The sequence below is a fragment of the Echiichthys vipera genome (assembly GCF_963691815.1).
Source record: "Echiichthys vipera genome assembly, chromosome: 9".
NCBI classification, from domain to species: Eukaryota; Metazoa; Chordata; class Actinopteri; order Perciformes; family Trachinidae; genus Echiichthys; species Echiichthys vipera.
Window position 1 is genome coordinate 5,781,169 of NC_139834.1, and position 24,171 is coordinate 5,805,339.

The 24,171-nt window shown below is 41.1% G+C and overlaps 3 protein-coding genes across 3 annotated transcripts; 1 reads left to right on the top strand and 2 right to left on the bottom strand.

Moving 5' to 3' along the window:
• Window positions 1-1,637: 1,637 nt before the first annotated feature.
• LOC310951513 (tubulin alpha chain-like) lies at window positions 1,638-3,098 on the bottom strand (the record flags this gene model as incomplete). The annotated part of the gene is made up of 3 exons (XM_083919773.1): window positions 2,960-3,098; window positions 2,731-2,879; window positions 1,638-2,618 (listed from the first exon to the last, which is right to left on the bottom strand). The coding sequence occupies exons 1-3, from the start codon at window positions 3,078-3,080 to the stop codon at window positions 1,638-1,640; spliced, it is 1,251 nt and encodes a 416-aa protein (XP_083775899.1). The 5' UTR covers window positions 3,081-3,098.
• Window positions 3,099-17,136: 14,038 nt separating this feature from the next.
• Window positions 17,137-19,696, bottom strand: LOC310952340 (tubulin alpha chain). Its single transcript, XM_083920924.1, has 4 exons — window positions 19,584-19,696; window positions 18,516-18,738; window positions 18,287-18,435; window positions 17,137-18,178 (listed from the first exon to the last, which is right to left on the bottom strand). The coding sequence occupies exons 1-4, from the start codon at window positions 19,584-19,586 to the stop codon at window positions 17,198-17,200; spliced, it is 1,356 nt and encodes a 451-aa protein (XP_083777050.1). The 5' UTR covers window positions 19,587-19,696; the 3' UTR covers window positions 17,137-17,197.
• A 516-nt stretch (window positions 19,697-20,212) lies between these two features.
• LOC310952137 (tubulin alpha-1B chain) lies at window positions 20,213-22,725 on the top strand. Its single transcript, XM_083920642.1, has 4 exons — window positions 20,213-20,319; window positions 21,078-21,300; window positions 21,381-21,529; window positions 21,639-22,725. The coding sequence occupies exons 1-4, from the start codon at window positions 20,317-20,319 to the stop codon at window positions 22,617-22,619; spliced, it is 1,356 nt and encodes a 451-aa protein (XP_083776768.1). The 5' UTR covers window positions 20,213-20,316; the 3' UTR covers window positions 22,620-22,725.
• Window positions 22,726-24,171: the final 1,446 nt, after the last annotated feature.

A 24,171-nucleotide genomic window follows, 5' to 3' on the forward strand; every position in this document is an offset into this window, starting at 1 on the left:
ACTTCTCTTTATTGATGCCTTTGGGATGACTCCCTCAAGGAAATTGAATTTCCAGCAGCTTACAAAAACATGAGGGAGGTATAAAGAAATACAGTATAAGATTACCAATAAACTCTTAGTTAAATAGATACAGAAAGTGTTTGTAAATATAAACAATAAACTCTTAGTCAAATATACATGAAGTAGATGTAAGAATACAGATACAATTCACAGAAAATGAATTCAGTTAAATGTAGAGGAAATGTATAAGATAAAATATGTATGACTGTAAATGACAGAAATGAGCAGTAAGATTAAATTATTGCACTTAAGTGGTGGATAAAGTTATTGCAGAAAGTAATGTAAGATTAGATGATTAATTGCACAGTGAGTGGCTCCCACTCCTTCCCTTCTGTCCTTTTTATTTGCTCCTCCCCCTAAGTGAGGAGTTGTAGAGTGTGATGGCCTGAGGGACAAAGGAGTTCTTGAGCCTGTTGGTCCTTTACTTGGGCAGGAGCAGCCTTCCACTGAACAGGCTCCTCTGGTTGCTGATGATGGTGTGCAGGGGGTGGCTGGCATTGTCCATAATCTCCAGCAGTGGTCCAGCGCCACTAATATTGCTCAAAATAGCACCAAACCTGCAATAGCATGAAAAACGGTTTTACAATTAAACAAGCCTTAGCAGTCAGCTTTGTTCATATTGAGAGGCAGTTCAAACAAATCGATTAACCAATGCACTGGAGCTCAGTTGAATACTTTCCTCCTTGGGGTGGTGGTGTGGTGGTTAGTACTGTCGCGTCACAGCAGGTTCCTGGTTTGAAACCGGGCTAGGGCCATTCTGAGTGGAGTTTGCATGTTGTCTGCGTGGGTTCTCTCCTCACACAGTCCAAAGACCTGAAAGTTTAATACTAGTGCACTGGTGTTCAGTTCGAGGAGGAGAGTATTCTTGTTTAGACTGCCTGTCAAAATGAACAGAGCCGGCTGCTAAGGCTTGTAGCATCCTAAAACATTGTTTTTTAATAAACTTCTAGGCTGCTAACTACATTGGTGGTACTTTGTTTTACATATAGGCACTTTTATCATGCTACTCCAGAGGTTTGGTGTGGTTTTGAGCAATATTAGTGGTTAAAAAAATGCTGTTATGTATGGTTCATTGATCAGCCCCAAGCTATTCATGCCGAAAAAAAGATGGTGTGTTCATTTTCGGCGGAGATCCATAAAACTACAGAGTCTCATTCTCTTCATAAATCAAAGCTCACGGATAAACTTAATAAAAACTACAAACCAAGCAATCAGGGAGAAATTGAAGCACCTGAAGAACAAAGCCCACCGGGCTTGACGGGAATTAAGGCTAATTTAACTGCCAGTAACTCGCAGTTCCCAACGCCATAGTTTCTCTCCGCCGGGGACAGTTTCTTGGAAAAGAAAGCACAAGGGGGAACCTTGTTGTCCTTTATAGCTCGCTGCGACAACACTGCACCCACTCCCAGGTCCGTAAAAAAAACAAAACCATAAAACTTCATGTGATACAGGATATTTATTTAGAGGCTGACAATATTTGGATCACTGAGCCTTAACAGCCAAACTCATGATAGACAAACATTTCTTTGGAGGATAATTTAAGTTTGAAGCAAACGTTTCCTGTTCACCCAGTGATCTTAATACTCATCTCCCTCTTCCTCTCCCTCACCCTCAACAGAGTCGACTCCAACCTCCTCATAATCCTTCTCCAGAGCTGCCATGTCCTCTCTGGCCTCAGAGAACTCTCCCTCCTCCATACCCTCACCCACATACCAGTGAACAAAGGCACGCTTGGCGTACATCAGATCAAACTTGTGGTCAAGTCGAGCCCAGGCCTCTGCAATAGCAGTGGTGTTGCTCAGCATGCACACTGCCCTCTGGACCTTGGCCAGGTCTCCACCAGGAACTACAGTGGGGGGCTGGTAGTTGATGCCCACCTTGAAACCAGTGGGGCACCAATCCACAAACTGGATGGAGCGCTTGGTTTTAATGTGCGCAATGGCAGAATTCACATCTTTAGGAACCACATCACCACGGTACAAAAGGCAGCAAGCCATGTATTTGCCGTGACGAGGGTCACATTTTACCAACTGATTGGCTGGTTCAAAGCAAGCGTTGGTGATTTCTGACACCGTTATTTGCTCATGGTAAGCCTTCTCAGCAGAAACGACAGGGGCATAGGTGGCCAGAGGGAAGTGGATACGGGGATATGGCACCAAGTTGGTCTGGAACTCAGTCAGATCAACATTGAGGGCACCATCGAAACGAAGGGAGGCAGTGATGGAGGACACAATCTGACTGATCAACCTGTTCAGGTTGGTGTAAGAAGGACGCTCAATATCGAGGTTCCTACGGCAGATATCATAGATGGCCTCGTTGTCCACCATGAAGGCACAGTCAGAGTGATCTAGGGTGGTATGGGTGGTCAGGATGGAGTTGTAGGGCTCCACCACAGCGGTGGACACCTGGGGAGCTGGGTAGATTGAGAACTCCAGCTTGGACTTCTTGCCGTAGTCGACGGACAGACGCTCCATCAGCAGGGACGTGAAACCAGAGCCGGTGCCACCTCCGAAGCTGTGGAAAACCAGGAAGCCCTGAAGGCCGGTGCACTGGTCGGACTGAGGACAGAGAGGGGGAGACACTGCTCACATATATGACATACAGTTATGTTGTTTAAATTTGACATTTTGAATGAATTAGTAATCGGTCACTCTTGAAAACGATACCCACCAGTTTGCGGATCCTGTCCAGCACCAGTTCAATTAGTTCTTTACCGATGGTGTAGTGTCCACGGGCGTAGTTGTTGGCAGCATCCTCCTTGCCAGTGATCAGCTGCTCAGGATGAAACAGCTGGCGGTAGGTCCCAGTGCGTATCTCATCTGAAGAGACAAAAACATTGAAACAGCAGTTGTTCACAGTTTACCTGAATGAACATTCAGCCGGAGGTGATGACACTTACCGATCACAGTGGGCTCCAGGTCAACAAAAACAGCTCTGGGGACGTGTTTCCCAGCTCCAGTCTCCATGAAGAAGGTGTTGTAGGAATCGTCTCCTCCTCCAGTGGTCTTGTCACTGGGCATCTGTCCGTCCGGCTGGATCCCATGTTCCAGGCAGTAAAGCTCCCAGCAAGCATTGCCAATCTGGACACCGGCCTGACCGACGTGGATGGAGATACACTCACGCTGGAAGAAAATGGCAATTCATAACATTTACCATTAAATAATGCCAGGCATCTATACACCCCAATTCCAATGAAGTTGGGACATTTTGTAAAACGTACACTGGAGTTCGAAACAAACAAAAGTATAAATTGTTGATTTATTCTTAAATACAATTTTTTTTGTGTCAAGAAATTGAATAGGAATTTGCTAGGAAGTGTAGAGGCCCTTGCTTTGAATGACTTCAGCACATCTGCACCCACAGGACATCACTTGTTTCTCACATTGCTCTGGTTTGATCTATTCCACAGTTCAGTAACTGTAGTGGGTTTCTTAAGGCCCCTACACATGATACGCTTGCCGTTCTATTCATTTCCTATGGAAGAGGTGATAGCCTCCAAGGCAGCAGCACACACAGCTCAGAATTGCCTCTCTGCCGCTGCGCTCAAAGTTCAAATCAGTTGAACTTTGACCTAGTTGCCGCTGACCTTTCAAAAGCGCAACCAATGAGAAAGAAGCTTTGAGTGAGATTTACCTTTCCGAGGCAACCATCTGGACTGGTCATTTCATTGTTTCAATATTTTTAACTCAAGGAACTGCGTATCCCATTTTGCAGTGTGACAGGGGGCCTTGTCTTGTATGAAAATTGCAGCTGATTGGGAGACAATTGCAGTGAAGGTATTGCATGTTGCCTAAGGATGGTCATTTAAACATTTGCATTAACCCTGCCGTTGGAGCTGTACAAGAGGCCTCCTGCTGCAGAAAACATCCCCCCAAACCTTGACATGACAACTCAATTGAATTTTATTTACAGTGCCAAATCTTAACAAAAGTTACCACACTATGACTTATTTACGATTTACATAGAACGAAAAATTCCCCCATTGAGTACGGTGGCAACAAAAACCTTCCCTATAACAGGCAGGAACGTCGGACAGACCCAGTTCGGTGCAGTTCTCTGTCTGCACCGGTTGGGGAGGAAGAAAAGAAGAGAGAAAAGACGGACAGATGGACAGAGAGAGACAAAGACAGAAGGACAGCGACACACTTCCAGAGATGCGAGCAACCACAAAAGAAACAGTGCCTATAGTGATAGCTAAAGTAATGTGAATATGACTTACATGTTATGGCAGTTAATACAGCAGAAGAGCAAGAAACAGGCACAGCCAGGGGGGCAGAACATGACAATGATAATTACGGTGGCAAACATGAAGTTGAATTAGTAACATGCATGACATGAATGATACAGACAGACAGGATAAAAGCTCAGAGTATCAGCAACAGGAGTATCCCCCGGCAGACTAGGCCTATAGCAGCATCATTAAGCAGAACAAAATCAGCTTAATGCAGGCTCTAAGATAAAATGAATGCCAATAACAACATTGCTAAGGGCTCGTAAGTCCTAGCTGTAAGCTTTATCAAAAAGGAAAGTTTTAAGTTTACTCTTAAATATGGGGACAGTATCTGCCTCCCGAATAACACTTGGGAGTTTGTTCCACAGGAGAGGAGCTTGGTGGCTGAAGGCTCTGCCTCCCATTCTACTTTTGGAGACTCTAGGAACTAAAGTAGCCCTGCATTCTCAGAGCGCAGCAATCTAGTCTTGTAATACCCCGGGTCACAGAACCACCACAGGGAGGCAAGTTTAATTTTGGCCCTGGAGCCCAATTGTCCAGGGAGACCTTATTCACACATCACCAGTTAGATCCCACTGAGTTAAAGAAGTTCTCTAAAAAGTTGCGCCCCTAGTGCGATTCGGCGTCAAAACTTCCCTGTTTTTTCGTCTCCGGTGTAATCAGAGGCAACCACGGGCCCGATGGTTAAAAGCTTCGGTCCATGTTTTGAAAAAATAAATACAATGTGATTGATTTATTTGATTTAAGCTAGAGTGATTCCAAATATAAAAAAGAGAAACTATGTTAAAAACATTTTTTTCCGGAGCCGAAGTGGCAGGAAATCTAGCGACATTGCTAAAGTTCAATTTATTTGGGTCTGATGTGAAACATTATGTTTGGTGTTGGACTGGTAAAGACTGAACCCAAAGTGTAAAAAGAAGTCAATTAAATTTGGAGGAGGAAGTTTCAGAGTCTAGGTCTAAACCCTAGAGGGAATCTCATGGAAAAGCTTGGGCAACAAAGTAATGGCTAAGAAACCCACTACAGTTACCAAACTGTAGAAAAGAGTGCGAGCAGAATGGACGAAGATCAAACCAGAGCAGAGTGAGAAACCAGTGATGTCCTTTGGCTGCATCATGAAGCGCAAAATACGTCAGCGGAGACCCCAGACTGTCGAGCAACTGTAATCGTACATCAAGCAAGGATGGGAAAGAATTCCATCTTCAAAGCTTCAGCAATTAGTGTCCTCAGTTCCCAACAGTTACTGAGTCGTGTTTAAAGGAAAGGTTATGTAACGCAGCAGTAAACATGTCCCTGTCCCAGCTTTTTTGGAACGTGTTGCAGGAATCAAAATCAAAACGAGTGAATATTTGCAAAAAAACCCCAATAAGGTTTATCAGTTTGAACATTAAATATCTTGTCTTTGTAGTGTATTCAATCTAATATAGGTTGAAAAGGGATTTGCAAATAATTGTATTCTGTTTTCATTTACGTTTTACACAACGTCCCAACATCATTGGAATCGGAGTTTATATATATATATGCTTTAACCCATGTCTAATCAGATGCTTGGGATCATCATCATCACAAGGTCCAAAGGGAGGAAAATCAATAAAAAGGGGCTCTTTGTAAAGAACCAGATACCACAACATCATGACACGTCACCTGACACATGCGGCACTTTTATTTATGGTCCTGATTCACTTCATCCAGACACAAATAGCAGATTATCCATGCATGAAATGAAAAAGGAAGAATTTAATGCTGAGAAATTATATATAATATATATATTTTTTTAAATCAATTGGACATATGGCAATTAGTTATTCTACCCAAACCATTTCCATACACATTGTGCATTTAAAAGCATCAGTAAAATAGATTACAGATTTAGTGTCTAATTTATTTTATTGGGTTTGCAGCCAGGTCCTTTCAGACAGGCGGTAAAGCAGAATAATGTGACAAGACTACTTATATAGACCAACTGGGTCAGTCAGTCTGCGCTATGCACTGACAGGAAAGGCTGTTAAGTACTGACTAACATTTCATTTAAATGCTCTTCCTTTTTCCATTAGAAAGAAAACACTGATAACTTTAACTACACTTCATATCTAAGAAAAAATAAAAACAAACAAAAGGTAACATTGTCATCAACTCCCCATTCTTCCATACTCACCATGTTTCCTGACGCTGTGTCTAAAGAGGCTGAAATAAGGATGAAGGGATTGACTGAACTCTCACAGAGCAGATTCTACACTGTAAATGCAAACAATGTCCTGACTTAAGAATAAATAGTGCATTTAACTTAATACATGCTAGTTTTTAAAGTTTACTTTCTTACACCGAGTTTTCTGCACTTTTTAACTGCATACTTGTTTCATTAAGTAATATGAACTGGACTTTTCTGAGTGAGTAGCATGGTTTGTGGTATGAGACGTCAGTTACACCCAGTGCGCATGTCCATTTCCGGTTAGCGCGCATCTACTACTGTCGGTAAACTCAAGCAAGCGGTCAAAGCCAGCCATGCACACGGCCCCGGTGCTCTCACGGAACGTTGGCTCTTACGGTGGTTTCGGTAAGTGTAAAGCTTTTGTTCGTAATCTTGTCAATATGATTTAATGTTTGGAATGAGAGTTGTTGGACTAAAGCCCATTCTTCGACTTCTTGTTGGCATGTTAGCCTATGTGTGTGTCTGCCCGCGCGTTCACAGAGCAGACGTTAGTAGCAGCTCAACATGAGCGAATCTGAATAAAAGTACTTTTACTCGGCCTTGAGCCCCAGTGTAGTGCTAATATGTAACATGTCTCCGCCGAGTCCTGTCTGTTAGCTGCTGTTGTTTGTGAGTTAGCTAATTAGCTTAGCTTAACGGGCTGTGGTGGGAGAGAAGCGTTATGTGGGTGGGGGGGGGGGGCACATTCAAATTAAATTATGGACACGGATATGTTGAATACACCTAGATAAAACATAGTTTGACTCTCATTGAATAACTACATTGTTTTTGATTAATGGTGTCACTTGGCACTGACTAGTGATTTTACCCAGTTTTGTTTATTTCATGCAGGTGGTATGAGACCCTGATACATACTAAAACCAACAAACCAACACAGAAGAAAAGGAGACAAGGTGGGCACCGCTTTCATAAAGAAATTCAAAATGCAGGTCAGATTAATAATGCTTAAGTAATACATTTTGTTGGAAGGAGTTTTTCATAGTACCTGTCATCTGTTTTAATACACAACATTGTAAACATTATTAAAATAATATTAATCTGTTCATCATTTAATCTTGCTTAGATATGAAGGATATGTGAATACACATGGCTGTTAAAAATGACTTTTTAAAATTGTACTATTTAATACATTTTTTTACATTTATTTTTTTCTCTCCATATAGTGTACCTTAGGTGGTGTCTCTGGCAGTGAAGTTGTTGACAGTTAGAAAAAAGGTTCCCTCAGTCACCAAGACTGTGTTGGCCACCAGGGTACCAGATAACCATCTTACCCATCTTTCAAGTGTCTACTGGAAGAGGGATGCAGTGGACGTGTAAGTTCTGCACTTTTGTCACTCCAAAAAGAGGCCAGCTATTAAAGCATTATAGATTAAAGCATGGTGGCTTCACAAGAACCTCCCCAATACCATGTCTTTATCAGCAGTGTATTTGCACTTTCAAATCATTTAATGCCCTGAAGGTTCATGTATCCAGATTTCACTCACAGGTGGTCAGTGAAAAAGATTATGTGCAAACATTTAATTGTCAAGTGTGTGAGTTTAACGAACCTTGCAGTGAAAATGAATTTTTTACTCATTTACGCAAGCATCTGAAGTTGATGCAGAAAGTGCAGTGCCCCTATCTGGACTGTGACTTTGAGACAAATGTCTACTCTACTTTTAATACACACAAAAATAGGAATCATGACCCGAAGTATTCTGCATCTAGTCTTCAGTTCAAACCAGGAATAGCTGTGCAGCTCTGTGACACTGAGGAGAGCACCTCTGTCCCAGCTGAACCAGTCCCAGCTGAAGATGTCACTAGTTTAGAAGAAGAGGATCTGACAGATGTTGGTGTTGATGTCAATGACCTCAACTCTCAACTTGAGCATAATTTAGCCTCACTTTTCCTGAAAATGCAGACAATACTGAACATATCTGAAAGTGCTCTCCAAGAAATCATCCAGCAAATACGACAGGTTTTTCAACTTTCAGAACCCCTGATGTTTTCTGTGGTTGAGGAGATACTCAGACGCCATTATCCTGATATTGATAATGCTGTTGTTAAGGAGGTAGTCTGTGCATTGACTGACACAAATGTATTTTTGAAACACACATCAGCTGGAGGCTCACTTTCAACTTCCAATAGGAGAGCAACTTACATAGCGAAAGAATTTCTTGTCGTGGAACCTGTGGAGTTTGTCACTGACAAGCAGGGTCAAAATATAGTTTACATTCCATTGATTAAAATGCTTCAGGCACTGTTGAGCAAAGACGATGTTTTAGACAAGGTTCTCACCACCAGCAGCTCTAAAGGAAGTGGATATAGTAACTATAGGGATGGTTCTCACTTTAGTGAAAATGCCATTTTATCAGAAGACGAATTCAGAATCACTCTGGGGTTGTATATTGATGACTTTGAGGTTGCAAACCCACTCGGAACATCTAAGAAGAAGCATAAATTGTGCACAGTATATTGGGTTCTTGCCAATCTACACCCAAAGTACCGATCATCCCTTCATGCCATACAGTTGGCTGTTTTATGCAAGGTAAACACCGTTAAGGAGAAGGGGTATTATGAAGTCCTACGTCCACTTATTGAAGACCTAGCATCACTTGAGGAGAATGGAGTTTATGTTGAAAAGTTGGGAGCAAGCATTAAGGGGACTGTGCTGTATGTTGCAGCAGATAACTTGGCTGCCCATGCATTGGCGGGATTTCAAGAGAGCTTTGTTGTGCAGCGAATGTGCAGGTTTTGTATGGCCACACGAGAAGAAATCCAAACAAAAAATGTCAACTCAGGTTATTACATGCTGAGAACCAAAGATGCCCATGACAGACAGGTTCAGGAAGTCAAGCAGGACCCATCTAAAGTAGCACATTATGGAGTCAAAGGTGGATGTGTGCTTGGTGAAAACTTGAAATATTTTCATGCTGTAGATGGATTTCCTCCAGATATTCTTCATGATTTTTTGGAGGGAGTGGTCCCATTTGAATTGCACTTGTGCATTCAAGATCTGATAAAAAAGAAATACATCTCTCTTGAGACACTAAATCAGGCCATCAAAGAATTCCCATATTTCTTTTCTGACAAAACGGACAAACCTCAACCAGTTCCAAAGACATTTGCCTCAAGGAAGACAATAGGAGGGAATGGCCATGAAAACTGGTGTCTAATCAGACTGCTTCCCTTAATGATTGGGCATCTTGTTCCTGAGGGAGATGAGACATGGGAGGTGCTCATGGTCTTAAAAGATGTGCTTGAATTGGTTGTGTCTCCAAGATTCACAGATGAGTCTTTGTTCTATTTAGAGTCTAAATTGTCAGAGCACAGAGAGTTACTACTGAATGCTTTTCCAGCTTGCAGACTCCGTCCAAAGCATCACTATATCGAGCATTATCCCCACTTGACAAAAGTCTTTGGCCCTCTCATAGACATGTGGACAATGAGATTCGAAGGGAAGCACAAGTTCTTCAAAAAAGTCATCCATGAAACTCAGAACTTCAAAAATGTTCCCCTAACTTTGACAAGGCGACATCAAAAGATGATGGCGTACCATTTGGACTGTGCTTCATTTTTTAAACCAGCACTCCAAGCAAACAAAGTCAAGAGCATAATGATTTCTTCCCTCCCAGGGAACATTCAAGACATTTTGCACCAAAGATGTGGTCTCCAAAACACAGTCCTGTCAGCTGTGTCTGTCAATATTGATGGAATGAACTATGCTGCAGATATGGTGGTTTCTGTAGGTTCATGTGGAGGGCTTCCAGAATTCAGACAGATTAAGCAAGTGCTAGTGATTAATACAGACATTGTTTTCTTGTGCAAACCAATGATTGCATGGTATCATGAGCATCTTCGTGCCTATGAATTGACACAAAGCAGCGCAGGCTTGGTTGCCTCTCAGTTGACTGAGTTCAATGATGTTTTTCCTTTGTCGGCATACCGAGTCAGAGGCACGTTGTTTGTTTCTTTGAAACATTACATATTATGCTAGCCGCACCAACTTTTATGGCTCTCTTCTTTGTAGGACTATGGAACAGAAGTGGCCAATCAGAGTCATCGTCACTGATTGTGACATTAGAAGAATCAGTCTTGATCAGAAACCAGACAACCTTGAGTCTCTTTTGGAACACTTGAAAGTTAAACTGGCACTACCATATGATTTCAAACTACAGTTTGAAGACCCACTGTTTAACAACGCCCTCTGCAATCTGACAGATGTGTCAGAACTGCCAGATCGAGCCACGCTGAAAATTATAAGTCTTGAGTCCCTCTCTTTAGTCTCTAGCATACTGTCTTCACCGAGCACATCTGATACAGAGATACTGTATACAAGTGAAGAAAAATCTCAGTTGATGAGGCCGGATCCTTGGCCGTCTGCATTTGATATTCCAGAATTCTCTGTGGATGTAAATTTCCGACTGAGACAGGGAGACCTTGCCTACATGAAGGATGGAACTCGGATGGATGTTTCTCGGGACATGAAACATGTGATCTTAGAAAGACTTGCAGAGACAATGTACAAATACACAGCATACCCCACAGAGGAAAACTGTCAAGAAGTGGCCTCTGCACTGATTGCAAAACATCCCTGTCTGAAAGAAGCTGGATCACCCACTGGATACTGTGGATGGAAAAATAGCATTAAGTTTAAGATGGGGAATTTCCGTACAAAAATGAGGAGATCTGGAATGGCCGATGTCACGGTGAATGGCAACAAGAGGAATAGGGATTTCCCTGAAGGAGCGCCATCATGTAGTAACATAAAAAGAGCAAAAAGAAGTGAGACAAATTTCTTGCCAAATTTTCCTGATGGTGAAAATGCAGATACTCTTGAGTCTGTTAGAAGACAGCTTGAAAGTGAAGCAATCAAAAGGCTTCCGGACTCAGCTGATGTGAAGAAAATGATGGACCAGACATTTTCTTTGCGACGTAAAGAAATCATGGAAGAACAGCCTCCAGTTAAAAGGATGATGGAACGCTGGCCTGCGCTGTTCACAGAAAGTCAGGTATGTCCCACTGACACTGCACTACACTGAACCACACCACAAGTAATAATTATTTTCATTGTAGATTACTCTGTTTCATTATTTGAATGATTAATTGATTTATCATTGAGTAAATCTGGTCATTACTTTTTGAGAAATGTATTGTATATGACATCCAAAGGACCTTATTTAGCTACCTAACCCTATTTGACTGTGTTTTATTGTTTCTTAAGGTGTTTGCCGAGTTCTACAGAGTCGCTAGTAAGAACCTCAAGAAAGACTTCTACGAAGCTCTAGACCACCATACCACTCGTCTCATTGACCTCTTCAAATCCAAAAAAGGAGTTGTCGGTCAATCACTTGATCGCCTCCTCCAGCCAATCAATACACAAGTAAGTGTTGTTTCAGTTTCTTTATCATTACCACCTTATGGTAGAGTGCTTGCAAGCTTCAACTAGGCCTACAGCTGCTACTACAGTACAAGTAATTCTTTAAAATTTAACATTGTAACTTGAGCACATATTCATCCACAGACATTTTTTCACAAATAAGTTTGCTTTCATATAGTCTTCTGCTTATTGTTTTTTGTCATTTTTTCCATGAGACGAGTGACATCACCACAACACGCACTGCTGTCCTGCAATGTCTGCCCCTGTTTCTTGGTGATAAGTCAGGCGAATTCTTCCTCAGTTGCCGAGTAAGTACATTTATGATGGTAATGATATGATCATCGTACAGTGCACATTTTAGGACGTCATCAGACCTTTGGTTCGGTTCATTTCAGAAAAAACAGCATTCTATATAGCAATATCCCCCAAACTGAGATCAAGTTAGGTATTATAGCCTGTACTCACACTTTGCAAACAAAACATATTTAAATGGGGATGTCACAACATTTAACAAGTGACATATTTTTAATCAGTTGGGAGTTACAAACAAATTTGATGACTCACGTGATGCTCAAGGAAAGCAATTTTCCATCTTAGTCTATGGTGAAAATGTTTTATTTCCATTTCTCCTGATATAAAATTTGGTTTAGAGGGTTATATCACTAAATTGCAACTACACATTTATGTTTAAAATGATTTTCAATGCATGCAAAGTTTGAGCCAAATCTGTTTTTTTAATGCTTTTTGTGCAGGTTTAGTACTGAAATGCAGCCATTTCTACCTGCTCATAATCTAAAGAGCTCTCTAAGACAGTATTCCAGAGTTGTGGTTTGTTCTATGTGATTTTGTGCAGACACTTTAATCATCAAAGTGAACACACTATAACTGTGAGTCTTAGCATCCTACCTGAATTTATTTGTGTTCTTTTATTTTTAATGAAGGATTCGAACACTACAGATGACTTCACCCAGGTGCCTGTTGGGGTTCTTAGAGTCATGACTGAGGACACGCCACCAGTGATTAACAGCATTGCAATCATCCTTGAAGGAAACATCATCATGGATGAGATTCCCACAACCTCTCAAGCACTTTGTCTTCTGTTCGGCTTCATATATGCACTCCATCTGGATTACCCCAAAGGTATGAAGAACACATTTGAGTTCATCCAGAAGATATTGTTGAACCTCGGACCTCAAAAGCTCAGCCCAAGACTGCAAACATTAAAAAATGCTCTTTCGGGCTAGATGTTGTGGCTAGGGATAGCTATACTAGTTGTCTACATAAGTGTGGTGTGTGAATGAGTGTTGGTTTGATGGGGCTGAAACAAAACATTATTGAATACTTCGTACTTTTATTTTTATTGTACTGAATATTATGTTTCACTTGCATTTTTTTTAATGTTTTGATAATGAAACCGTGAAAGCCTCTTTTTGTGGAGCTGCAGAGGTATCAGTGTTGTTTTTTTAAAGAAATAACAAAAGATGTTTAATACACAACACAGTGTTCCCTCTAACAAAAATGTATAATCGTCACAGTAACTGTCAAAAGAATGGCAGTGTTTTGATTTTGTTTGGTTTTTTGGTTCAGCCTCATTTCATTCCGTACTGATCTGGTTCAGTATTATGTTATGGGTGTTAAGTTACTGCTACCTCATAATTTCAGAAAGGGAGCAGGTACTTGGGGAGCCCACAGTATAAAAAAAAGGTTAATAGAGACCAAAAGTAAACCTGTAAGTATCTGTTGAGATACCTGCTTGTTGTATTTGTTTGCTGTTTTGTTTAAAGGCAGCAGAAGACATCCTTATGCAGATCACATGACCCTGCCATCAGTGCAGGTGTTATGTAATTTCCAGTGAGTTAAAACTGTTATATAGGGCGTACATTTTGTGATGTTTAGTATTAAAATGTAGTGTGCCTCTGTAACACAGGTTGAATATATCAAAGTTGTTAAAGAGCTGACTTAATTAAGCTGCTTTGAAGATGTGTGTATAAGTGCAGTTCTATGTAATACAGTTTTAATTATCGGGTTTTACTCAGGTTTTAAACTTTTACAGACTAAATGTTGCCAAGTCTGTTTGTTGTTGTGAGACATTCAGGAAAGTGTCCATTGTGAATCAAGAGCCTTCTGTTAGCTTACATCCAGACCAATCATTACACCTCACTCACACTCATTCTCACTCTTAAGTCTCACTCATTCTGTCATACATCACATACTGATTTTCACTCATACTGACATACGCTTTCTGTCTCACTCACACACACACTCACTCGCACACATGCATGCTCTTATACTCAGTCTCTCTCACAAACACATAATATTGAAGAAATAATTTAGAGAAAGACATAATTTAGCAGGAATTATTCAGCAAACTGCAAAGAAGGATTAGCCTCTAACTGGTTAGCATCATTTATTCTCCGTTTTCTCTCCCCTGCATTGACTGGCCTGGTTTTCTGCTAACAGAAGGGTTTGGACTAAGGCTCAACAATTAATCGCAGTATTAGCAAAAATCGCCATATGTAATTACAGTACAGTATATGTAATGTTTTGATAAAGGTCAAATTAGGTAAACCCCATTTAAAAAGTTTAAAGTGTATGTGGTGCTAAAGCGATGGTCTGACTTTCCATCTATCACCTGTAAATTGTTCAGCCAAACTTGACGTTTGAATGGTCTCTGTCTAGAGAAGTTTCAGAATGAACAGCATGTTGATTGTTCTTATTGTTGTTTACAAATACTGAAATTAAAAAAAAACATTTTCATAATGCCATTTTGTGAATCCTTATTTTAAAGTTGGCTTAACTAAGGTATGTTAAGTGCATTTATTTAAATTTAAGTACTGTCCACTTAATATGGCACAGTAATATTAACTTAATGTGACTCATCTTTATTGAGTTCCTGTCAACTTTATTGAAGTGGATTACACTAAGATACCTCAAGTAAAGTGTAGTACAAATTTCAAGTGATGCCCACTTGTTTTGGCAGAATATACTAAGTTAATATGACTCAAAGTATTTGAGTTGTAACAGCTTGATTTGAATTTAACTATAGTAAGATACATTAAGTTCTCACAACTTCAAAACAAAGTAAAGCTCACTTAAATATAATAATTTTACAGTACTTCAAGCAATTAAGTTTGTTTACTTACTTTTCCCAAGGTAATCGGTTTCCTAAATTTCTTTAAGTAAACTCAACTTGTTAAAATTTACAGTGTAGGAATGCTGTGTAAGAAGCTACCAGACTGTCACTAGGCTAATCATTTTATACCCGTGGTAAGAGGTGGAAACAGCAGCTGATTGATCGAGAGTCACACAAGCTCCTTTCCTATTGGTTGAAACATTCATCCTTCATCCCAGGTGTCACATTAACCAATGGCAGTAACGGTCAGCCATGACAGTTTGACAGTTGTTCTCTATAACTTTATTGATCTTTCAAGTTGAAACAAACAATAAAGCAGAGATCACAATCAAAAGCCACAATGTGAGAAGCAGAACATAATAGAAAATTATGAATTACCAACAAAAAATTATGACAAAAAAAAGATAAATGAATCAGTCATTCCGCATATTTTGTTTCCATGCCAATTATATAATATATTATTATTATAATATAATAAAAGTGTATCACACTATGATATAAAGAAGGTGAACATTCAGTTATTTTACTAACTTAAAGTAACAATACCAAAGTGTAATAAATGCACTGTTACAAGCGAAAGTTCTGCATTCTTAAGTAAAAGTGCAAAAGTGTTATATATGTAATATATATTTAAAGTAATCATTATGCAGAATGACCAATTTTAGAATAATAGACTATAATATTGTATTTTAATTAGTGATGCATTAATTTGTTCATCACTTTAATGTTGCAGCTGGTAAAGACGGGGCTCATTTTAAGTGCTTAATTGGTAGCTTATTAAGCTATCGGCTAATAATACATCATAATGTATTGATTTATTTATAATTTGCAATGTAACTAGAACCTAGAGTTGCCCCGCAAAAATCTGAAGTTAAAAATTGACCTCCAAAATTTAGTGGAGTAGAAGTATAAAATAGCATTAAATGGAAATACTTTAGTGAGGTAAAAGTACTTCAACGTACTTACTTTACTCTACTTGAGTAAATGTAATTAAATTCCACCACTGGTTGTTATACAAAAACCCTTCAAGATAAATCCAGATTTGAAATGTTTGAGGGGCATTTGAGAACGAGAAGGTTTACCTTTAAGAGCCAATAATGAAAGTTCTTGCAAAAGTGCAACAGATTATATATAAAACATTGATGCCTGTAAATAAAGGAATAAAAAATCATAATCTGTTCAGTGAGTCTGACATATTTTAACCATTTACAGTAAGTGTCAATAACACATTCATTGATTTAAGTGCATTCAAACCCTCTTTGATCGACCAAATAATATCCAGTTTTCTTCAATAATAGCGTGCACAAAGTCAGGACCCTGAAACTGAAGTTTATAATAAACTTTATTATTTTAAACTCGTGTTTTTCCTTCATGAACAGCTCAAAATGTCTTCTGAGAGCAACAGCTATTTGCCATTACAATCACTGCTTGTAGTATGAACCCACCTGTGGTAACAAACCTCCTTTTTACCTGGTTTTAACCATTTTTTTTCTCACCCAACACGACCACCAGAGGTCTCTATATAATTTAAAATGGTTCATTTGTAGTTCAATCATTACACTTCAACACACACTGTTTTAAACTGTATATCTCTCTCATTCTGAATCACAGATTAAAAGACTCTGAAAAAAGTAGCAGAACAAACATGACCTTTGTGTTTCTTACTGAATTAAACCAAACCGGATCCCTGGTAGTCTATATGTCTTCAGACGAGGTGCTTTGTTGATCATTGGTTCCTCCAAATTCATAGATTGAATTTTCTCAGTTGATCTTTATTGAGTGTCTTCCCTCACTCTTTTTAATCATGAAGGGTTTTCTACGTTAATGTGATTTGTCTGTTTAGTTAGTCTGAATTTCACAAGAAGAGTTTATGTGAATAAAATTGCACACAGTGGATTGTCACGTAGTCATCAAAACATTAAAATATAATTTAACAAAGGCTGTGATCGTGTTGTTTCACATTAATGTGTGTTTGGCAGTCACAGCACTGGCTCTCACTGAGCTGCAACAAGTGAAATGACAAGTCCTCACAAATGTTACTGCAATACAAAAAACAAAACAAAGAGTCGTGTCATTTTTCACAGATTTATTTGAATCATTCAAATAACTGTTCACAACTACAGTGATACATTTATAATGTTAAGGAGGAATGACAGTTTCAAGTTACATGAACTTTTTGTAATGGGGGCCCTTCACCCAGTGAACTTAATACTCCTCTCCCTCTTCCTCTCCCTCACCCTCAACAGAGTCGACTCCAACCTCCTCATAATCCTTCTCCAGAGCTGCCATGTCCTCTCTGGCCTCAGAGAACTCTCCCTCCTCCATACCCTCACCCACATACCAGTGAACAAAGGCACGCTTGGCGTACATCAGATCAAACTTGTGGTCAAGTCGAGCCCAGGCCTCTGCAATAGCAGTGGTGTTGCTCAGCATGCACACGGCCCTCTGGACCTTGGCCAGGTCTCCACCAGGAACTACAGTGGGGGGCTGGTAGTTGATGCCCACCTTGAAACCAGTGGGGCACCAGTCCACAAACTGGATGGAGCGCTTGGTTTTAATGGTTGCAATGGCAGCATTCACATCTTTGGGCACCACATCACCACGGTACAAAAGGCAGCAAGCCATGTATTTGCCGTGGCGAGGGTCACATTTGACCAACTGATTGGCTGGTTCAAAGCAGGCGTTGGTGATTTCTGACACTGTTATTTGCTCATGGTAAGCCTTCTCAGCAGAAACCACAGGGGCATATGTGGCCAGAGGGAAGTGGATACGGGGATATGGCACCAAGTTTGTCTGGAACTCAGTCAGATCAACATTGAGGGCACCATCGAAACGAAGGGAGGCAGTGATGGAGGACACAATCTGACTGATCAACCTGTTCAGGTTGGTGTAAGAAGGACGCTCAATATCGAGGTTCCTACGGCAGATATCGTAGATGGCCTCGTTGTCCACCATGAAGGCACAGTCAGAGTGCTCCAGGGTGGTGTGGGTGGTCAGGATGGAGTTGTAGGGCTCCACCACAGCAGTGGACACCTGGGGAGCTGGGTAGATGGAGAACTCCAGCTTGGACTTCTTGCCATAGTCGACAGACAGACGCTCCATCAGCAGGGAGGTGAAACCAGAGCCGGTGCCACCTCCGAAGCTGTGGAAAACCAGGAAGCCCTGAAGACCAGTGCACTGGTCGGACTGAGGACAGAGAGGGGGAAGACAAATATATGAGACTAAATACTATGATTAAATTTGATTCTTTGAATAGAATTAGGAATAAATCTCTCCTGATGTAAAGTCACCCACCAGTTTGCGGATCCTGTCCAAGACCAGATCGATGATCTCTTTACCGATGGTGTAGTGTCCACGGGCGTAGTTGTTGGCAGCATCCTCCTTGCCAGTGATCAGCTGCTCAGGATGAAACAGTTGGCGGTAGGTCCCAGTGCGCACCTCATCTGAAGAGACAAAAACGTTGAATCAGTAGTTGTTCACAGTTTACCTGAATGAACATTCAGCCAGAGGTGATGACACTTACCGATCACAGTGGGCTCCAGGTCTACAAAAACAGCTCTGGGGACGTGTTTTCCAGCTCCAGTCTCACTGAAGAAGGTGTTGAAGGAATCATCTCCTCCTCCGATGGTCTTGTCACTGGGCATCTGTCCGTCCGGCTGGATCCCATGTTCCAGGCAGTAAAGCTCCCAGCAGGCATTGCCAATCTGGACACCGGCCTGACCGACGTGGATGGAGATACACTCACGCTGGGGTTGAGAGAAAGAAGATTTGGATTACAGACTGTATTGATCTATTTTAAACAGTGTGCACCTGCACATTTAAAAGCATATTTTTTTTAATAAAGAAATAATTTTGAAAACAACTGCTTTCACTGAAGAGCTAAACACACATATTTAATAGAGTCTTTGTCAGATAGCTTTGCCTGAACTGCACAATGTCAGTGCATCACTGACCCCACCCTTCATGAAAAGCCTTTGCTATTCTTTTTTTTTTTTTTAGCAGGTCTGTTTGAGGTTCAGTCCTTTATTTCACAGGGACACATGTATTTTCTGCTGCTCTCTGCTGCCATGTAAGACAGTCCGTTGCATGCAGAATTAGTGGAGACAAAGGATTATCTGGGTCAGACATGTTGCGCCACACTGTCTCTTTAAAAACAGCCACATCCCCATCCTCCACTGGGAATAGAAGTCTCTCATTGATATTTCCATAAAATCATCAGAACAAGGTGCTCTGAATAATATTCATGTAAAGGCTACAAAAGGGTCTTAAAATCTGGATGACAAATCAGGAACAGTGTGGAGTGAAGTCAAGCTGATTTAATGTGCGCGGGGAGGATTAGGCGTCGGCCGGCAGTGCAGGAATACATTAGGCCACTTTTTTTACGCATGGAAATCAACTATGATTTCATTTGTCTAACAGCAGCCATACAACCATATTGGCATTAAACAATATACAGCCATGATTCACTGCAGAGAGGAAAGGGTGACGTCAGAGAAATATCACACAAAGCTACCTCATTTATTCCCCTTCTCTTAGACTCTCAATGCAATAAAATAAAATAAAAATATAAAACATCCAAAATGTTACTTACCATGTTTGCTCGTCGATATTATGCAATGTAATGAGACGAGCGGGGACTGGTCTTGTCTGAGGGGTGCAGTGTCTGAGCGGATCTGCTGATGCGCCACACTTACATACTGTGCCTCCAGAGGAGAACAAGTGAAGTGCACAAATCATGAAAAACTCCTCCTCCTCCTTCTGCCGCAGTAACTGTTTCACATTCAGAACCAGAGTCAACCGGGATGCTGTAATTGAGACAGCCAGGAGGAATGAGTCTTTGAGCATGCGTGCATGATTGAATCCACACCTTATATTGTTAAAAACACTTGTACCTAATTATCCACTTTATATCTGTTACATATATATGTATAGTGGATTTGATATATATATGGATATATATGGATTTGATATATATATATATATATATATATATAGATATTCTGCCTAGAGATGTCAACGTAGGCTATTATTATTGTACTTTTCCTCCGGGTTGTGACATGGCATAAAGACAGTGTATTGTGAATGTACTTAGGGTAATTTGAACAATATAATGTATGGACCAAATCCCATGCCAAAATCTTAAACACCTGCTCATCGTCTAAGGAGGAGGAGGCGTTTTTCATGATTTGTGCACTTCACTTGTTCTCCTCTGGAGGCACAGTATGTAAGTGTGGCGCATCAGCAGATCCGCTCAGACACTGCACCCCTCAGACAAGACCAGTCCCCGCTCGTCTCATTACATTGCATAATATCGACGAGCAAACATGGTAAGTAACATTTTGGATGTTTTATATTTTTATTTTATTTTATTGCATTGAGAGTCTAAGAGAAGGGGAATAAATGAGGTAGCTTTGTGTGATATTTCTCTGACGTCACCCTTTCCTCTCTGCAGTGAATCATGGCTGTATATTGTTTAATGCCAATATGGTTGTATGGCTGCTGTTAGACAAATGAAATCATTGTTGATTTCCATGCGTAAAAAAAGTGGCCTAATGTATTCCTGCACTGCCGGCCGACGCCTAATCCTCCCCGCGCACATTAAATCAGCTTGACTTCACTCCACACTGTTCCTGATTTGTCATCCTGATTTTAAGACCCTTTTGTAGCCTTTACATGAATATTATTCAGAGCACCTTGTTCTGATGATTTTATGGAAATATCAATGAGAGGATGGGGATGTGGCTGTTTTTAAAGAGACAGTGTGGCGCAACATGTCTGACCCAGATAATCCTTTGTCTCCACTAATTCTGCATTCAACGGACTGTCTTACATGGCAGCGGAGAGCAGCAGAAAATACATGTGTCCCTGTGAAATAAAGGACTGAACCTCAAACAGACCTGCTAAAAAAAAAGAAAAAGAATAAAAGGCTTTTCATGAAGGGTGGGGTCAGTGATGCACTGACATTGTGCAGTTCAGGCAAAGCTATCTGACAAAGACTCTTTATTTAAAAAAAATGTGCAGGTGTACACTGTTTAAGAGAGATCAATACAGTCTGTAATCCAAATCTTCTTTCTCTGCACCCCAGCGTGAGTGTATCTCCATCCACGTCGGTCAGGCCGGTGTCCAGATTGGCAATGCCTGCTGGGAGCTTTATTGCCTGGAACATGGGATCCAGCCGGACGGACAGATGCCCAGTGACAAGACCATCGGGGGAGGGGACGATTCCTTTAACACCTTCTTCAGTGAGACTGGATCTGGAAAACACGTCCCCAGAGCTGTTTTTGTAGACCTGGAGCCCACTGTGATCGGTAAGTGTCATCACCTCTGGCTGAATGTTCATTCAGGTAAACTGTGAACAACTACTGATTCAATGTTTTTGTCTCTTCAGATGAGGTACGCACTGGGACCTACCGCCAGCTGTTTCATCCTGAGCAGCTGATCACTGGCAAGGAGGATGCTGCCAACAACTACGCCCGTGGACACTACACCATCGGTAAAGAGATCATCGATCTGGTCTTGGACAGGATCCGCAAACTGGTGGGTGACTTTACATCAGGAGAGATGAAGTCCTTACTTTGATTAAAAGTATAAAATTAAATCATTCTATTTTGTTTCATATATTTGTCTTCCTCTTCTTTGTTCTCAGTCCGATCAGTGCACCGGCCTTCAGGGCTTCCTGGTTTTCCACAGCTTCGGAGGGGGCACCGGCTCTGGTTTCACCTCCCTGCTGATGGAGCGTCTGTCTGTCGACTACGGCAAGAAGTCCAAGCTGGAGTTCTCCATCTACCCAGCTCCCCAGGTGTCCACCGCTGTGGTGGAGCCCTACAACTCCATCCTGACCACCCACACCACCCTGGAGCACTCTGACTGTGCCTTCATGGTGGACAACGAGGCCATCTACGATATCTGCCGTAGGAACCTCGATATTGAGCGTCCTTCTTACACCAACCTGAACAGGTTGATCAGTCAGATTGTGTCCTCCATCACTGCCTCCCTTCGTTTCGATGGTGCCCTCAATGTTGATCTGACTGAGTTCCAGACCAACTTGGTGCCATATCCCCGTATCCACTTCCCTCTGGCCACATATGCCCCTGTCGTTTCTGCTGAGAAGGCTTACCACGAGCAAATTACGGTGGCTGAAATCACCAACGCTTGCTTTGAACCAGCCAATCAGTTGGTCAAATGTGACCCTCGCCACGGCAAATACATGGCTTGCTGCCTTTTGTACCGTGGTGATGTGGTGCCCAAAGATGTGAACGCTGCCATTGCCACCATTAAAACCAAGCGCTCCATCCAGTTTGTGGATTGGTGCCCCACTGGTTTCAAGGTGGGCATCAACTACCAGCCCCCCACTGTAGTTCCTGGTGGAGATCTGGCCAAGGTCCAGAGGGCCGTGTGCATGCTGAGCAACACCACTGCTATTGCAGAGGCCTGGGCTCGACTTGACCACAAGTTTGATCTGATGTACGCCAAGCGTGCCTTTGTTCACTGGTATGTGGGTGAGGGTATGGAGGAGGGAGAGTTCTCTGAGGCCAGAGAGGACATGGCAGCTCTGGAGAAGGATTATGAGGAGGTTGGAGTCGACTCTGTTGAGGGTGAGGGAGAGGAAGAGGGAGAGGAGTATTAAGTTCACTGGGTGTAGGGCCTTCTTACTAAAAAGTACATCTAACTTGAAACTGTCATTCCTCCTGAACAAAATACTGTATCACTGTAGTTGTGGAAGGTTATTTGAATGGTTCAAATAAATCTGTGAAAAATGACTGAACTTCTTGTTTTGTTTTTCATACTGCAGTCACATTTGTGAGGACTTGTCATTTCACTTGTAGCTCCATTCTTCAGTTCACTTAAAGTTATTCCTCTGATTTACCTCAATTAAACCACAAATATTTCCCTGGCGTGTTCAGATTATAGAAAGCCAAACAACTGCCAAACACACATGTTAATATAGAACAACATGGTCATAGTCTTTGTTAAATTATATTTTAATGTCTTGATGACTGGGTGACAATCCAGTGTGTGCAATCTAATTCACATTAACTCTTTATATGAAGTTGAGACTAACTCAGTCAAGTCACTTAACATAAAACTAAAACCCTTCTTGAATAAGGTTTTCTCTTTTGCTTCAAAACAGAGTGAGGGAAGACACTGAATGAAGATTAACTGAGAATATTCAATATGAATTTGGAGGAACCAATGACCAACAAAGCACTTCGTCTGAAGACATATAGACTACCAGGGATCCTATTTGGAAGAAGAAACACAAAGGTCATGTTTTTTCTGCCATATATTTCAGAGTCTTTTAATCTGTGATTTAGAATTAGAGAGATAAACAGTTTAAAACATTGTGTGCTGAAGTGCAGTGATTGAACTACAAATTAACCATTTCCAATGATATGGAGACATCTGGTGGACATTTCTGGTGAGAAAAAAAAGGAGAAAGACAACACCAAAAGGAGTTTTGTGACCACAACTGGGTTCATATGACAAGCAGTGGTCATAATGGCAATAAGCTGTTGTTATCAGAAGACTCATGACATAAACTTAAGTTTCAGGCTCATGGCAGTGTGCATTCCATTATAGTCCAGTCATGTCAAACCAAAATAGGGGTTAATGTTGAACAAAGAATGCAGAAGACAAAATAGCTAAAATAATTTATATGTTTATTGTGTAATTTTGTATCTTGTGCAGGATACATTGATAGTTCTCAGTCAGCTAAAGAAGCCAAATTCATCCAGCAGTGACCCAAGTCGCTGGTTTAAAGAACTACATTAAACAAATTAGGGACTTGAGATAATTGGCTTTCAAAAAAAAAAAGACACAAGGGAAATACAAAAAAGAGACAAGGAACTGAGAGTAACATTGAGGAAAGCAAAGGAGGCACACAACAAACACCTGGAGGAAGCATTCAAGGCTTGCAATCGATGCAAAACATGGGACAGGTATGCCAGGTAAACTCAGGAAAACTTTTGTGACTAATAATGAGCTGGCGTCTGCTACTGAGTCACACCTTCTTTAGCTGGGAGTAAGGAGAGATGCAGGGAGGTGCTGGAGTCAGTTACAGTGGGCTCTGAGGATAGAGTGATAATCACAGTGGGTCAGGTGGCTAACATCTTTAGTCAGCTTAATTCAAGGAAGACTGTCGGCCCAGACAACATCAGTGCCTCTATCTTGAAAACCTA